Source organism: Brachyistius frenatus, unplaced genomic scaffold (assembly GCF_029030835.1).
Source record: "Brachyistius frenatus isolate BFR_SWC_R1_liver_20210118 unplaced genomic scaffold, ASM2903083v1 Contig_77, whole genome shotgun sequence".
In the NCBI taxonomy this organism is placed as follows: Eukaryota; Metazoa; Chordata; class Actinopteri; family Embiotocidae; genus Brachyistius; species Brachyistius frenatus.
The window spans coordinates 265,917-283,942 of record NW_027210676.1 but is presented as its reverse complement, the minus strand read 5'-3'; the positions used below and the strand labels follow the sequence as shown (position 1 = coordinate 283,942).

Here is an 18,026-nt window from a genome sequence, read left to right as displayed (position 1 = left end):
TAGATATGTATCTAGCCAATAAGTCCACTGTTATGTTCCATCTATGACTAAATATTGCTACAGTACCATGACCCAGAATTTCAACAGTCTTAACAGTGCTCTGTCCTTTTCATATATCTTTGTGAGTCATAATGTGCTCCTCTGGGGGAGTGGTGACATTCGGGGTCAAATGTTATCACTGGCTCCGTTTTTGTAAAGAGTCGGTTTAATGTGTGCAAATTATCTGACTGTGCATATAATGAACAGTAAACAATATGGGAAGAGCAGAAAAAAAAATCGACTTCACAAGGTGTACTTTCTATCTATCTATCTATCTATCTATCTATCTATCTATCTATCTATCTATCTATCTATCTATCTATCTATCTATCTATCTATCTATCTATCTATCTATCTATCTATCTATCTATCTATCTATCTATCTATCTATCTATCTATCTATCTATCTATCAATATATATATATATACATCTACAACAGCAACAGCTTTTAGGTAAATGTAGCCAACATAACAGATGTAAGTTAGCAGATAGAGACCAGACTAAAGGCTCTTTATGCTGATGTATTTTCAACCTTGTGGCGACACACCTATGAGGAGGATGCGAGTCTTTAAAAGGTCACAAGTCAGTTGACGCCTGTAAAATGTCAATATAACAGAACCACATCACATTTAGCTAACGCCGCCTTTTAGACCTCAGGGTAAATCAAGCATCCTCACAAACAACCAAATAACCATAAGTAGGTCAAAGGGAATCTTCCTATAATGTAACTTGTTACAACACTCAGTTTTCCAGGTGGTTTGTGGGATGTAGTTGGTTTTTTTTTTAGCCTCCACTTCCGTATTTAAGAAGAGTTTCAATCGAAAAAAACGGCAGGTGTATTTCCCAGCATAAGACCAGTCACCTATTGTTTACAGAAATTATGTCCTAGAATGGTCGGGTCTGCAACCATCAATCAGCCAACGTGTTCACCTTCACCTCCAGTAGGAAAAGTTCCAACAGGCCTTGGTCTGTAATCTTTGCTTTCTCGTCTTAGTTTCACAGCATGCGTTACAATATAAAACTACACTCAAAAGTATACAAAGCAGTTAAAATTTGCCTCACATTAAGCAGCTGAAATTAACATTGGTTAGTCAGTGGTCTATAAATGATAGACCACTGACGGGTTACATTCTGCTTAACAAGTACTTTTACCTTTGGTAGCCTACTCAATAATTGTTGATAATAGCCTACATGTGTATTTTAAAAATTACAAATCTAAGATTTGCATTTTTATAGGCTACTAAAGTTTGCCGTGTGAGGTCTGCTGCGGGGGACTGCGCTTAATGGAAAGATGAATAGTCACTGTGCTAGATGGGGGTGACAATTGGGGTTCAACATGACGTGTTTCGCCCATAATGGATAAATCCAGCCTCGTTCACCAAACCATTTTAGGTACTTGTTTCTTTGAACTTGTAATGATTCGTTTGTCACTCATCAAAAAAAGGATTTGAAAGTTCATTCTCACTATTTGTTTGCTACTTCCTCATGCTGGACGGTTTCATGTCGCTCATTTTGTCCAACAGCACCACCGAGTGGCACTCCAGCTTCACACACGTGCAATGTATCGAAAGCATTGACTGTACATAAAGATGTTAAATTGCTGGTGGCGAATTGCAAGGCGTTAAATTAACAGCCTGCGGTGTTTAAAACCCGGCGGGATCGAGACGAATTGTGACCCTCTTGGCTTTCTATAGCGCCGCAAACCCGCGCACACGTCACCGTTGGCGTAAACTACATCTCCCATGCGCCTCGGTCCGAAAGGCAGGCAGTCATGCGGATTGAAACAGGAGTGGGCATCCGCTGCGCTGCACGAAGAAGAAACTCCGAGTAAAGATGCACGAAGAGGAGGATGGCAGCGAAGCGAACTCCTGCAGAACTTCGCGGGTTCTGGCCTACAAGTCGGTGGATGTGGCCGACATCGAGGGAGCGAAGGAGCAGGCCTCCAAGCTGTGCGGCTACTTGAACAAACTCTCCGGCAAGGGGCCGCTGAGGGGTTACAAGCCGCGGTGGTTCGTGTATGACCCAAGAAAATGTTACTTGTATTACTTCAAGACTCCTCAAGATGCCTTGCCCCTCGGACACATCGAAATAGGCGATGCGTGCTTCATCTACGACGTGGAGGGGGAAGAGGGTCAGTTTGAGATCCGCACAGCCGACAAAGAGTTTCTCCTGAAGGTATAAACTTTTCGACATGTGTGTGACAGCCCTGCAGACTTTCTGTTGTTGTCATCTATCACTTCCTTTCTCTCTGTGTTAAAGGCAGACACACCCATTTCTAACCTAACAGAATTCGTATCAGATTTGCTCTCGGGATAGCCCGTGCAAATATTTGCCTGATGTGATTTGACAGTCACTTTCGAGGAAATGCTGGTTTATAAATCACTTTCGCATGTAGGTCGTGTTTGTAAGATAAGAGCTTAATCAGCAAATCGCCCGGCTGATTGTTCCAGCCAACTCGCTGTCAGTCCACTATTTATGTTTGGAGATAATTTTAGGCTTCACGTGAGCTCATCCGCCCAAAATGGGTCACGGCACCCCATGTGATGGTGTCTCGGTCCTCCTTGCTGTCATATGACTGTGACGGGTTGAGTGCTAGTACAGGTGCCTCTGGTTTCACTCAGCCTGGCTCCCACTGAAGTCTGCTTCAGCAGATGGCGTGAATGGTTAATACCGAACAGCTTGTATGGCCAGAGGCTGGAACTGAGACTGAAACCAGCGTCTGCATCCATTCACATGACACACATCTTAATAATAACCTGCTATTTGTAAGAGTTGTTGGGCTGTTTCATGTTACTTTACCGCTTTCATTATAGTCCTGTTCAAGGTGGCGTTGTATTCATATTGGGGATTGAGCTGTGTTTAACCTTTGACCTCTAAAACATGAGTCACTTAACAGCAATGTGAATTCACAATGTTTGAAGTAGCTCACAGAAACTTTTGAAATATTAAGGTCTTATTTTTGGTCCTGTAAACATACATGTCTATCATTGACTGAGTGATCAAAGTGTTTCACCATTATGCCGGGATCAGACTACACAATATATTTGCCTTTCACGATGGTAAATATTTCAAATTAGACAATCTAAGTGCCTTTACTTCTTGCTGGGTCTTTGTCAGGAGATTGCCAACACTACAGGTATGACCCGGACCAATCACCGCTCGCGTTCGTGTGCGAGTTCCTCTGTTGTCAGTCAAGAAGTTGAAAATCATGGCTACACAGGCACTATGTGAAGCCCCCTGTTATCATATAGGTTGATGTAGAGATGTCAAACTAGACGGGTAAAAGACCAAAAATGTTCTGATATGCCTGACTTTTCGTCGGGTGTCCTGCGTTGTCCCAAATGCCGCAACACTGTTCTTAATTTATGTCACACCACAAGATCCACCGGTCGTTCCAGACAATCATATTTGGGCCTGACACTAGAAATTTGTCAGCAGTGATTAGCTCATGTCAAAATTAGGCTGAACTCATGTAGTCTGATCCCTGCATTAGTCGGCACAATGCTGTGACTTCCTGTATCATTTTCAAATGAAAAGCTCATCTCATCTTCTGAACCACCGAGTCCGATTAGGGTTGCGGTAGCAGTAGCAAAAGCAGCAAAGCCCCCTTCTCCCTGTAACTTGCTCCTGGTCATCCCAGGGATCCCGAGCCGTACCAGGCCAACTGGGAGACACAATCTCTCCTGTGGGTCCTGGACTGGCCTCGGTGTCTCGGTTTTGCCAGGGGGCATCCTAATCAAATGTCTGGACCACCTCAACTGACTCCTTTCAGTGTGGAGGAGTAGCTCCTTCACTCTGAGTTCCTCCCAGATGGCTTAGCTTCTCGCCCTGTCATGAACAGTGAGGTCCGCCACACTGCAAAGAAAATTATTTTCACCACCTCACAATCTTATTCCTTTGGTCAATATCCACGGTTCATGATCATAGGTGAGGGTAAGGATGTAGACCGACCAGTAAATAGAGAGCTTCGCCTTACCGCCAACTCCCTTTTTACAACTACAGTCCGGTACGGTGGCCACATTACTGCTTACACTTGTCCCAGTCTAATAAAATGAAAACCCTCGTATCAAAATAAAATCCTACGAGCATTTTTTAGAAGGTCCACTCATTTGGTAGGATTTTACCCTGTCTTGTTGTCCGTTGAGCATGAATGGTGAATAACCATGCATGCGTTTCTTGTGCATTTGTGTGTTTCTAGGCCCCCAGTCGGCAGGTGATGAATTACTGGCTCCAGCAGTTGCAGCAGAAACGTTGGGAGTACAGTATCACACGAGGCACTGGTCAGAGAGACAGCTGGAGCTCCCCGACGATGATCTATCCTCCCACTGGACTTGTAGGCAAAGATAATGGTGGGCACGCACACACAGATACACACACAGATACACAGATAGAGGGGCTACGTACAATTTACTGAGTCTCCTCATGTCCAGGCACCAGCTGAAAGTAAACACCTGTAGCTGTTGGATTAATATTTACACAAGGCTGCAAACGCAGAGTTATTTTGTTGCCCCATTTCCAAGTTCGTACAGAAAGAGTTTGTGGGAGTGGTTGTTTTTTTTTGTCAAACTGCTAATACGAAAAATCAAAACGGTGCAAAAGCAGAGTTCACATTGACTTTATCTGGTGTGTGTTTTTGTTTTGATGCACTCAGAAACAAAAATCTTAGTGTGCGCATCGCTTGATGCTTTCAAGGTCCAAGTGTTCCCACAAGCACTTGCCAAAGTTAATATAGTTCAACAGTAAAATGTCATTTACCACAGATAATTAACAAATGAGTTGCTATCATACCTGGTTATAACCTCTATTGTGTTATCACGATTCAACCAATGAGTGCACATCAAGCTCATGTTATGCCCTGTTCTCCTGCTGTAAAGAGTCTGTAAAGTGTTCACTGAATAGCTGTCTAATGCTCCGTGTTGACCCCTAAGAGTAAAAGTTATTTTAAGTCTGTTTATTGTGGCACGATTTTAGCTTGGATGGAGGCTGTTCTGAGACAGTTTCCACCCAGACCTCACGGGTATTATTTATATCTCGGGCTGCAAATAACACTTATATACTTTATTAATTCATTTGTTGGTTATTTTTTCTCGATTAATTGATTTGCTGTATGTTTTTAAAATTTTCAGAAAATGCTGAAAAATTTCAACAACTGTTTCCAAAAGCCAAATTTGCAGCCTAAAATGTATTTTTTTTTTTATTATCATTGAAGACTGAAGGAGCCAGAAATCGTTCTCATTTAAAAGATGACTCTCCACATTTTTTCATTTGAAGAATGTGAAAAACATCCATATTTGTAGCTAATAACTAAGATTTATACAAATGAATATTTGTTTGTTTGTTAGTTAGTTTCATTTTCTTGGTCTTTAAAGCTGCTTGCAGTGAAGTGACACTAATTCTTCTACTTGTTTTGGCTGTTCCAGTTGAGTGAAATGAACCGTGAATCTGCTTCCTTTTTTTTTTTTTTTCCCGTCATGAATACATGACTAATCATGTTTTATCTTCAAAAGGCATACATTTCCCTGTTGTCACGGCCTATGAACACAGTGGTATTCAGTCCAACATGTTGTCCCTGATCTCAACATCAGTGACGAGCTTCATGACGAGACAAACCTACAAAGTCCTAATCCTAAATAAAGAAATTCCTCTACCACCAGCTAGTTGATAACTGTCGTTAGCAGCAACAGTTGCTGACCAAAAGTAAATATTGACATTCATCTTTCATCTACCTATTACCCAAATGTCCCTTTTTAGAGCCTTATTTGTTGATAGATTTTTTTTTTCCCCAGTTGTTTTGTGAGGCTTGATTTATTAGAATGTTATTGATTAGTTTTACTAGATTTATTATTGCATTGTGGTCTCTGTGAGACGTTAATTTTGATAACACGTTTTTCTTATCGACATGAAACATATCGTTCACTAGCTGGTCTAAACTTTTCTGACTCCAGTTTCCCTGTTTATCGTCTTACCTCAGCTTTTACACAAGACTGCCGCCTGTCTAACAATGGAACATTTCATTGCTTAGTGATTTGTAGTTAGTTAATCATTACCATTTGTTATGACGTACTAGTTTCATAATTGCTTCCAATAAAAACTTCAGTGGTAATCTGTTGAATTCAACCTTTTAGGGTGTTCACCTTTCTGCCTGTGCATGAATACATGCATGGACATGTTTACTTGTACAGTTTTTGTTTGTTATCATTGAATTTTTTTCAGTCTCAGAAGACCTTGACTTTTTGTCAGTGAGCTGTGATAAAATGTGAGAAACCTGTGAAATCAGCCAGGCTGTCAGTAGCTAATGTCTCCTTCACTTGATTTCCCCCTCCCCCCGGCTGTGTTTTATGTTTCTTTTTTGAGTCAAAGATTAACAGGTCTCCGCTGTTCTTCAGCCAAGGTGCTGGATTCGTGACAGTAAAGGCCCAAAATAGAAACCATGCTGCCACATGTGAAACCCTTATTCTGCCATCAATAAGTTTGCTCCATTAATAAATGCTGGCTCGTAATAAGAGATGAAAGAAGTATTTCGTTTTTCTTGGCAGAAGATGCCAATTTATATAGTTTGAAAGTTTTATCAGATCAAAAGGAGTCGGATCATTGTTATACTTCTGTTGCAGTGGAACAACTTGGTGGTTTACCCTCTTGGGTCTGACGGCATGAATATGGTGCTACGTGGTCCTTTTAATGAATTGTTTCACTTTCGCCGGTAATTCCTGTTATGCTACAAAGTGTGTAGCTGACAGTTAGAAAGCTGGCCAGGAATCCACAGACATCCCCCGTGCTGTAAATACCATTCTGGGTAATTCCCGCTGTTGCGTCACTTTAATCAGTAATTCATTAAGTGTCATTATGATTTGATTTCCTCTGCGAACAATACACACAAACAAGGCCTTGCAAAACAGTAGCTGTGGTCAGAGTGGTGCAATATTATTATTATTGTTGTTGTTGTTCCAATGGACTCTGTTGTTTTTCAGACACCTTCATCTTTGAGAAGCCCAGTGAAAGCATGGAGAAGGTCCGCAGTGACTTTGCCATGGAGACAGAGACTGATGGTGGGGGAATGGTGGGGATCCAGTCAGCCAGGGGGCCCTCGGGTGGGTCCACGAACCCCCTCAACTTCTCCCTTAAAAACTTTGGAACAGAACTCAGGTGAGGCTGCGAGCACAGATTATGCCCAGAGTGGCTTTTAAAAAGGGAGCATATATTCAAGTCTTTGTTTTGAGTTCCAGCCAAACAGGCGCAACTAGTTTGTCTGCCATGTGCCCCAATAGAGCTCAATTGAGGAAAGAAAATACCTCTTCAGTTCTTCCTGAGGTGGACAGCAGGAGAGGAAATTGTTACAGCCACAGTTCACCAGTTGATACACCCATCAACAGTTCCCCTTCTGGGACGTACAACATGTCTATTCAAAAGATGCAACATGCTGAAATGCTGAAAATGTGACATGTGGATTGGAATTTGCTTTGTGTCCTCGATGGAAAGAGAGTTCACTTGTTAAGGTGCACAAGAGCTGCAATGTCGCCTCCTCCTAATGGCCAAGTCTCCAAACCACACTGTCCTAACTTTTACACAGAGCAACTATTTGTGTGGTCATACAGTATTTTTGTCTCGACACAATTGCAAAATAATTCGTTCTGACACAGAACTCAGTAGAGCAGCTAATTGTAGATACCTGGTTTGTGTCTAAAGCTGTAAATTTTCAGAAGCTGGTTGCATCAGTTTCTGAAGCTACGAACTCATGATCAGAACAGAAACAGCTGAACCTCAAGAACATCAAAAACTTTGAAGTTCAAAGATGCTGCGGGTCACAGATATGCTCCTAAAGCGCAAGTGAATTGTGATCCGTCATGGGGCTGCTGTGATGGGCTGTGCAGATTAAAATGTAATACGTGTTCTGTCAGATGGACGCGAGGTGGACGGCTCAAAACCGTGGGTGAAACCCATCTGATATAGACACGGTGTGAGGCAGGAGCTTAGTTCTGTTGCACACAGCTTGTCACACTGTGTCTCACAATTAAGCTGTTTATCGTCAAGAATGTGCCTTCATAATTAGGATTTAATCCTTCACATTTATTTCATATATTTATAAGTATTTGATTACCATAGATTACTCAGGTTCTGGAGCTGTATTTGTTTTTTTTTTTTTTTTGCTCTGCAGCTACATTTCATCCCAGACCTGTTGAGTTCAGTGTAAAGACGTCAAGGAAAGGCTGTGTGTTAGCATTCATATTGACATTTACAAAGTAGCGGGTACCTGTAGTTTTTCCTGGATCTCTGTGCATTAAAACAGCTTATACCTTGTTCTGTCAGGAACTCCATGTCTTATCTGCGGCCGAGCAGAGCAGGTGACAACAGGCGCAGTGTGTTTTATACCAGCAACAGCAACACGGATGAATGGGAGATGGTGGATGCTCCACCCAAGGACTTCCCTGAGCAGAAACCTCATCTGGACACTCACAGACGTACGTCCACTCCCTGCTGCCTCACTCGCTACCTCTGACCAGGGTTTAATATTCATACTTCCATACCTCCTGAGGATCACAACTGATGAACCTCTCCTATCTTCTCAGATTCCTTGGGATCACCGTTCACCTTCGATTTTGTTCGCAACTCCTCACGACCTAAGAGGCCTTTGCTTCGAGACATGATGGGCCCTGGGAGGTTTGGACGCAACGCTGAGACACGCAGTGCTGAGAACTCAGCGGTGGAGTGTAACGGCAGCAAACCTTCGGAGTTGCAGCTTCGCCTTCAAAGCCAGCAGGAAGAAGTGAGTCGGCTGCAGCAGGAGCAGGTCAAACTCAGAGAAGAGCTTGCCACTCAGAAGGTACAGTTATTTCTCTTCTTTTTAATATTTAAAAAAAAAAAAAAGAATGTAACACTTGTTTATTGGTCACATGGAAATATAATATTCTGATGGAGTGTTGTCCGAGTTTGGAGAAAAGATTCTATTTATAATGCACTGAACCACCGGGACATGGAGCATTTTTAACTGTAATGCACCAACATTGATTACATAATGTGTGAATTATCCCTGTTAGGAGAAATTCAAAACATACTGGAGTGATTTTACTATCATTTCAGTTAGTGTAGACCAAGCCTGAGGTTGTGGTGTCTGACTGAGGCGCTTGTTGTAATTCAGATTTTCTTACTTGTACAGGAAGACAGTAAATGATTAGTCATGCTTCGCAAGAAACAAGGAAACGGCAGTCCATCTGTCTACAATTGCAGCTGTGGCGCTACTTCCCATCACTCTCTGTTCTCTTTTTTTATGTTTTTAGACCAGCTAATTGGTCACAGCGGCTACAGCTGGGCAGATATATAAGTACTCTATGTGTGTGAGCCGTGGTTTACTTCAAGGTGAAACATAACGGGAGATAACTGAGTAACTCGGCGTAACCAAGTCAGCAGATGTAACCATTGATGGACATATGAAAATATTTGGTCACCCTTTACAGTGTTCAGGTCAAGTGGGCCGAAGCTGACATTGTATTGTTATTGGTTTCAGACCTCCAGATCATGTTGGGCCTTGAGTCACATTGCACTAATATTAAAGGGTAATTTCATCCAAAGTGCAGACAGATATTTTCTCACATGCTGTCCTTATATCAAAGTTTGTGTTGCTCATTTGCAGAACAGCAATCTTTTTTTTCAAAGAATTAATGTATCAGTGATTCAGTTTAAATCTTCACACCTCCCCTTGGCAATTTCCAGCATTTTCTACCCGTGTTAGAAAACAGTTACCCATGAAAACTGTTCATTTAATTTTATGTTAGTTACTTCATCTGCATCTGTGTGACTAAATGTGTATGGGTGTGTTTTGTGGGTGCACATGTCACACATGCATGTGTGAAGCATTGCACATTGGCCACATTTTCTCGTGGTTCACTTTTCTTATTGAATTTCTTGCTCTCTAATTAAATAAGGGAATAGTGGCGGTTGTGTGACATTTTGCTTCGGTCAGCATGTTTGTGGCCTCTGTTGGTGTGCACCAGCAGGGTTTACCACCTCAGCTGAATAATTTCCAGGGAGAAAGTACACAAATGCAGATCAGACGAATGCAATTTAATTAGTAAGTAAGAACTTGAACAACCCTTTATTATATAATTGTGTAAAATAGTGCCTCTACTCTTTTTCCTGTTTTTCATAGATTAATAAAATTTCCTGAGATACCCAAATTCTTTTTACATTTTTAAATTAATAAAATTTTTTGACAATAAATTTGTAGTTGAAGCTGAGACAGGCTACAAAATTGTGGCAAAGATGACACTACTTTTCCCACATATTGGGGAATTTCAATATGTCATTTGTAACTGCAGTCCATAGTAAATGTATGTAAAAACAAATTTTTAAAGCACCCAGCTTGTAAAAAGTCATTTCATTTAACAAATCCAGGCTACCACATCTTAAGCCTGACCCTGCAAGACAATGTGTTGACCACAAAGTGCTCTGTCTCATTCAGGAGCTGGTGAGACTTCTGCAGCAGACTCTAAGAACCTCCCAGTGTGACTGGCCAACAGTGCGCCGTCCAGCTCCGGCTCCAGATTCATCTGCAGCCTCAGACCAGCCCCAAACTCCAGAAGTAACCCAGGAAGAAATCACCCAGTTGAAGGGCCTGCTTCGGGAAAGAGATGGACAAATTCAGTCCTTGTGTGGGCACATGGAGCGTCTCGCCTTGGAGAAGGAGAGCCTGCAACAGGAGCTGAAGGGCCTGAAGATCAAAGTGGGGGAGATTAATGACGAGCTGGGAATGTTAATGGAGACCATCCAGGCTAAAGATGAAGTCATCATGAAGCTGTCGCAGCAGAGCTCGGAGGAGAGCGGAAACTTGAATGAAGCCGGTTCACCACTGCCCCACAAAGAGCAGCAGGAGCTGGACATCCTCAAGGTACAGAAAGAAAAACTTCAACTATATTTATTGTTAAAAGACATTACAAAGCTGCAGATTATCATAACTTGAAACACTTATTCTGAAGAGTGACTCGGGCGTGATTGTAGAACTGATTAATTTAAAACACTGTTTTTTTTTCTCTCTTTTAGGACAGTGTTCAAGGCTACAAATCCCAAAACAAGTTCCTGAACAAAGAGATCCTTGAGCTGACAGTGCTGCGCCGAAATGCAGAGAGCAGAGAAAAGGCTTTAGAAGCAATGGTACTATCTTATGTTTTGTGGTTTTGGTGGTTAAAGCTACATTGTTCTGTTAATAGAAATGGGAAGTCTGAGTAGCTTTAGGGGAAGTCCACTATTGACTGTAACTGGTGCTCCTCAAACCAAAAAATACCAAGTAGATAAAAAAAAAAAAAAAATCATCTGAAACTTTGTTTTTGTCCTCTACTCTTATCTTCGCTGCAGTGTACGGCCCTGGAGGCCAAGCTGTGTCAGGTGGAGAGTAAGTATTTGGTGCTGCTTCAAGAGGTGAAGACCCCAGTGTGTTCATCTTCGGAGCAGAGTCCTGCCCGCGAGGTCATTTCCAGATTGTTAGAGGATGCATTGCAGGCAGAGAGCCCAGACCAGCATGAACACCCAATCTTCAAACCGAATACCGTAAGGTATGTGCAGAAAGCCTCGTGAACAGATGCTACTTTGTTCGCAAATTATTTAGTTCACAAAAAAACAAGAAAATGCGTCCAAGCACAAAAGATTACATTTCACTTCTTAGATTTACCCTTAAATTTAAATACATTTTATTTGTAATATTGTAAAGTTGCAAGAGTGCATGTACTGTATATTCTTATCAAGAGTTTATTGCAGTTTTGCAAAAATAAATGGCTAAATGATGATCTAACATTTAATTACAATGAGAAATTTCAAGCACTGCCTCACTGTAAAACTTTTCACTGTTTGTAACATGAAAGGCAAAAGTGTTCCCTCCATTTAGCAGCCAAATGTGTGTACTACTGTGCAGACGAAGCTTTCTCCAACAACTCAATGAAAAAGTCACTTCATGAGAGGAGACACTGGTGTTGCCTCAGCAGCCTTAAAAGACCCCACTGTTCTACTTTGATCAGCAGCTGCACACAGTTTTTCTTAACTGGAAAAACTAACTCTGCTAACTGGTATTTCTGTCGCTGTTTGCTATGACTGCTGTGCAAGCTCAGACATGCCCTTTGTGCGTTATCAAAATAGAAAATCAGGAAACCCCTGAGTAATGTAAAGCTGAAGGCAGGTATCAGTAGCTATCAACAACATTAGTTGAGTATCACTGATTGATAATTTCATCTCATTTTCTCTTTGCCATGATTTAATGTCAGTGAGTACGACGTGTACGGCTTCAAGACGGTTCCTGAGGAGGAAGAAGAGGAGGAGAAGCTGGTCGCAAAGGTGAGAGCCTTAGAGCTGAAGTCTCTGTCCATGACGGATCAGGAGGTGTCCGTCGGGGTCAAGTGGGAGAACTATCTGGCCGGCACCATGAACAGAGATCTGGTGCGCTCCCCTGAGCTCAAGGCCCTGATTCGCTGTGGTGTGCCCCATGAGCACCGCTCCCAGGTGTGGCGCTGGTGTGTCTCCTTCCATGTCAAGAAGTTTCGAGACCACCTGGCACCAGACTATTACGAGACCTTGTTAAATGTGGCGCGGGAGATGCCCAACCCGGCTTCGAAGCAGATCGAGCTGGACTTGCTGCGTACTTTGCCAAACAACAAGCACTACTCCTCGCCAAGTGCAGGCGGCATCCAGAAACTCAGGAACGTCCTGATGGCTTTCTCCTGGAGGAATCCAGACATTGGCTACTGTCAGGGACTGAACAGGTACCGGAGGGCATCTAGTTTTTTCTCCTTCACTCCTTTTATGCCATGAAGTCATTAATTGGTATTGCATGTCATCTCCCCAGGCTGGTAGCAATCGCCCTGCTCTATTTAGACCAAGAAGATGCCTTTTGGAGCCTCATTGCCATAGTGGAGGTCTTCATGCCAAGAGACTATTACACCAAAACTCTGCTTGGCTCACAGGTAAATAAGTAACATGGAAAACACGGTGACAAGTTACTGCCTACCAGATTTCACACAAGTTTCTCTGGTGTCAATGATGTCATATTCATGTGACTGAGACTGCAGCTGATGACTTCGCAGAGCAGGAACGCAAAACAGTGATCAGCACTTTCTTTTCTTTCTGCTGGTTTTGAACCCGTACCCGCTGTGAAAAGAAAGGCCTCCATCAGCCATAAAAATATAAATTTCCCTTGTTGGGTTTGTGCAGGTTGACCAGCGAGTGTTCAAGGACCTGATGAGTGAGAAGCAGCCACGTCTGCATGCCCACTTTGAGCAGCACAAGGTCGATTTCTCGCTCATCACCTTCAACTGGTTCCTGGTGGTGTTTGTGGACAGTGTGGTGAGCGACATCCTCTTTAAGGTCTGGGACGCCTTCCTGTTCGAAGGACCAAAGGTAAGAGGCAGAAGGGAAAATACAGCCGTCATCCTCTGTTTTCACATTTCTGTCTGAAAAGATAGGAATCTTGAGCTCTTTCGAGTGGATATTAAGTTTAAATCCGTTTATCATTATCTCTGATATAATTGAAATGAAAACCCAAAAAATGAGATTAGGTGATTTTTGGAAAGTGTTGATGTAGCCACTCAGTTGGCTGAGTTGGAATTTGCCTGCTGCCCATGCTGGAATGTCCAATTAGTTTTCGACTCAGGTGTAAACAAAGTGATGGAGTCATGGCGAAGTCAAAGCTGCACTGTTTATTTTCTTTTATTAACAATGGATTAAAAGCCTGTGTGTAAAATAGTTACTCATGGTAATGAACCTGCTTAAAATTATCATCCAACTTTGCACAGATCGTTTGCCTGTTTTAGCTTGTTGAATGGCTTGTATGATGTACAGATTCTCATCTCATAACCCTAATTTCCAGCAGTATCACGCAACTGTTTTACAGTTGGCAGCTAACCATTGAAGAAAGTTGAACATCTAACAAGCTAAAGACTCGGATGTTTTTTCTCGTTAGACCTTTATACTACCAAAATGACTGTTAGCATTTGAGTTATATTTTGCAAGGTGGATTTAAATGCATACTACTGTGGTCTGCTGGGTGTGTAAATGGCTAATCCTTTGCTACTGCCAGGGACCAAACAGCTGTAGCCAAATCCTTTCAGTGATATGTCAGGCTTATAAGGGAGCTCTACCCCCAAGCTGCCCAAAATTCTTTTTTAAACATGTGATAACAGATTTGTGTTCAATTGGTGGTAGAAACGGTAAACACTGTGAAAACAACACGGACATATCCTCATCTTTTAAAACTTCAGTGTGAAGGATTTGAGAGGGATCTATCACCAGAAATGGTATTTAATATTTGAAATAATTATTTTATTAGTGTATAATCACCTGAAGTGGTGACAGTGAACCAAAGCAGTCAAGCTGTGGGCCAGAAAACCAAAACGTGACTAAAAAAAAAACACTTTAAAACTCCGGAGAGGGATAATGAAAAGTTGGATTATATTTTGTATCTGGGTTTATCACTGTGAGCGATTTTACATGCAAGTAAGAAATAAATAGAATAGATAGTTTTTGCCTCATATTAACATGGTAAGGGCTGTACTGTGCTCTGTGTACAGAGCAAATGTGTCCATGCATTCCTATAAACATGTTCAATACTGTTATGGTATACACTCACTGAGGGGATGTCATAACGTGGATTTCACGGCTTCGATTATGTTTCTCCACAGATCATATTTCGCTTTGCCCTTGCTCTCTTCAAGTACAAAGAAGAAGAGTTTTTGAAATTGCAGGACTCCACAGCCATCTTCAAATATCTCAGATACTTCACACGCACAATCCTGGATTCAAGGTACAGCAATTGTAATTTGTTATGGTAGTTTCAGTCATTTATAAGCATGACATCTCTGAGCATTTATCTGATCTCCCTTCTGTGTAGCTGAGGGATACGAAGAAACACGTCACCGACACTGTTGGGAGTTTTGCACATATCAACATTGCAATTCAATTTTATGATCAGTCTTGTATAGAGAAGAGAAGGTCAGGATCAAAATTTTGACCTAATGGTAGTGAATGATGAAAAGTCAAATGATCTCCAAATTTATTGCAGTTCCTCCAGAGAGAACCGTGTGTGTGTGTGTGTAATTTCATGGCAGTACATTCAGTTGTTAAGATTAATAATTGCCATATTTACAGTAAAAACACAGGCGGTTACATTGTACAGTGAGATTCTTACTATGCTAGTCCTCCTTTCACCTTCAACAAGAATTAAAACATTTATAAAAAATCTTTTTAAAGATTATTGAAACCTTATGGTTTCACTTGAGGAAAAGACCCTCAATGCTACAGATGTTGAGATATTTGACTGGATAAGGGAGGACCTTCACCTGACTAGTCTTTGCCACATTTCATGGCACCCCACCGGTATTTGAGATAATTCAGTCCAGACTCGGGTTGAGAACCGACACACCAACACACATTATTTAAGTGATACAGACAAGTGAAAGTTTAAAAAATTAAAACTGGATGACAAATACAGTTCAATACATCTGCACAGAAACAAGCATGAATAAAATCAAACATTCCAGACTGACGGGACTATGTTGTTTTTATAAAAAATTTCCAGGAAGCTGATGAACATCGCTTTTGTGGACATGAACCCGTTCCCCATGAGGCAAATCCAGAACCGCCGCTCTTTTCACCTGGAGAAAGTCCGCCTGGAGCTGACAGAGCTGGAGGCGATCAGGCAGACCTTCCTCAGGGAGAGAGAGACTAGGCAGGATGGGCGGAGCTTTGTCAGCGACGATGAGGAGGATAACTGACCTCCAGCTCGTCGCAGGCTGTGTGGCGGAAGTACGAAGACAAAGAGATCATCTGCACAGACCAGTGATGTGCTACAGTTGTTGAGGGAGTTATTTGGCATTCAGTCATTGGACAGTTGGTCTCTGCATCAGAGCTGGAACAACTGACTTTACATACATTTTGAGTGAAATCAAAGGACCAAAATATTACAGGCGGAGCGGGCTTTTTATCAGTATTCCTGCCATTTTAGATTTTGTGAACGCCTTATTTGCCGTAAGCTCCTGTGTTTATGTGATGACCAAATCAGTATGCTTCAGCTCGAATAGTTGCTGATATTTTGTGCCTGTTGAAGGAATTGTTTTATTTTTTTTACTTGTTTTCAATTGAATTCAGTTTTTGTGCTGGTTCTTTTCATTAATCTCATAATATTGTTTACCTTAACTTTAAAAAAAAAAAAAAATATTTACCAAATTGCCACTTAACAATACATTTTTGTATTTGATCCCAGTGTCTATTGATGCACTTGAATCACTTATGCTGAAAGTGAAACTTTGCTGAAACTTCAAGTCTTAAACCCTTTAAAATGAACATATCATTCATTCATTCATTGTATGTGGTTGAAAGAATTACCATGAAAAGAAAGATTTTTTTTTTTTTTTCAACTCATGCAATTAGAGACACACCAACTAACCCAACATCCTCATGCTGTGAGCCAGTATTGACTTTACAAGTGATATTAGTCAGTCCAGTTTTATCTGCCTGTGTTTGGCCTCTATTGTTTCCTTATCATTTATTTAGTCAAATTATTTTAAGAATCATTTCATTAGTTTTCAAAGACTTATCCAAAAATATTAAACTTTTGCTTCTACATTTGCACTTAGACTTGTCCTGGACTACGTAACACTCCCTATATTTGATTAGTAGAATATCTGATATTGGTAATGACTTAAAAAAAACCTGAATCAGTGGATCCCTCTAAATGACCTGATAATCCAACTATTGTATTGTAACTGCTCTGTTATCGGTGTATTTTAATTGACCTTTAAATGCCCTGTCCTGAGAGCACTGTTTTCAATTCTTTTGTTTTAGCATGTTCTTGTCTTTTCTTTGATTCATAGCTGTTTATAGGATCCGGTTGTCCCCCTCTGCTACTTTGACTTGTATGATGCTGCATTTGTTTTTCAGAGCCCAACTGAAAACGCTGATGTATTTGCATTGATTATCCTCAGAGTGGCAGTATAACATCTGTCTGGTGTTTACACTCGTTCACAGGTACCCTCCTCACAGAGTAACTGTACAGTTTATTTGAAATGGCTTTGAAATCAGCTTGCCAACATGAATGTTGTGTGAAAATGGAAATCTGATTTGTAATCTGCAGGGGAAATATTTTCATGAGGAATGCTCGACATTTGTGACAAAGTCTATCTCTTCCACATTCAGGTATAGAGAGAGATGAGTAAGCTTGTCTCACTTGCTGCAGGCCTTATGTGCTAATGTATTGTTTACAGATTGAGCCCATGTTCTTATTTTTAATTAACTTTCAGGTTAATGTTAATTATAAAATTGAACACCATTTCTTTGCTACAGTTTTGTTTGACCATGCAAACCTAGGAACAAATGGCAGAAATTTTAGATTTTAAGATGAAGTTATAAATGAAAAAGATGTGTAGAGGTAGAAATTGAATTTGTTTTTCTTTCCTCATGAGAGCAGGACTCTCTGGGAGTTTAAGAATTTGCAAACTTAATTAGTTTAAGGTTAAAAAAAATTCAGAGGGCCACCGTTAAGGCTCATACAACAGGTTTCAAAGTTTACTCACTGCACAACTTCTCTTCGAGGCTAGTTTGCATACATCTTTCACATTTTCTGTCACTTTGATGTTCATATTGAATAAGCTAATCTTTTCTGCTTCTTTTTTTCCCCCAACAATGTATTGCACAAGTGACTTTAGTATATAATGTATGTATCTTGTTTTTTTTTTTTTTTTATCATTTAATGATGAAAAATGCTTTTATGTTACACAATTAAGTATATGCCACTGTATGTTCTTGTAATACCACTTAAAATACAAATTCAATAAACAATGGCTGATTCATAGGTCTCGTTTGCAGTTGTTGTAAGAAGCAGGAAAAAGAAAGCACCTTTATTGAGTCCTCAAATGCTCCATCAGTCATCGTTATTGATAGCCTGCCTCTCTCATGCTGCAGTTTCATAATAGAGCCATCAGGGGGAGGGACTTCTGCAGACACAAAAGCCTGATGGTGC

At 41.1% G+C, this 18,026-nt stretch overlaps 1 protein-coding gene across 1 annotated transcript; it reads left to right on the top strand.

The window, feature by feature from the left end:
- The first annotated feature begins 1,829 nt into the window (after positions 1 to 1,829).
- On the top strand, positions 1,830 to 17,854 carry tbc1d2b (TBC1 domain family, member 2B). The gene is made up of 13 exons (XM_069708708.1): positions 1,830 to 2,215; positions 4,239 to 4,389; positions 7,009 to 7,183; positions 8,345 to 8,496; positions 8,605 to 8,858; positions 10,494 to 10,919; positions 11,072 to 11,182; positions 11,384 to 11,580; positions 12,283 to 12,777; positions 12,861 to 12,978; positions 13,226 to 13,411; positions 14,692 to 14,813; positions 15,588 to 17,854. Exons 1-13 carry the CDS (start codon positions 1,874 to 1,876, stop codon positions 15,781 to 15,783), a joined length of 2,925 nt encoding a protein of 974 aa, XP_069564809.1. The 5' UTR covers positions 1,830 to 1,873; the 3' UTR covers positions 15,784 to 17,854.
- Positions 17,855 to 18,026: the final 172 nt, after the last annotated feature.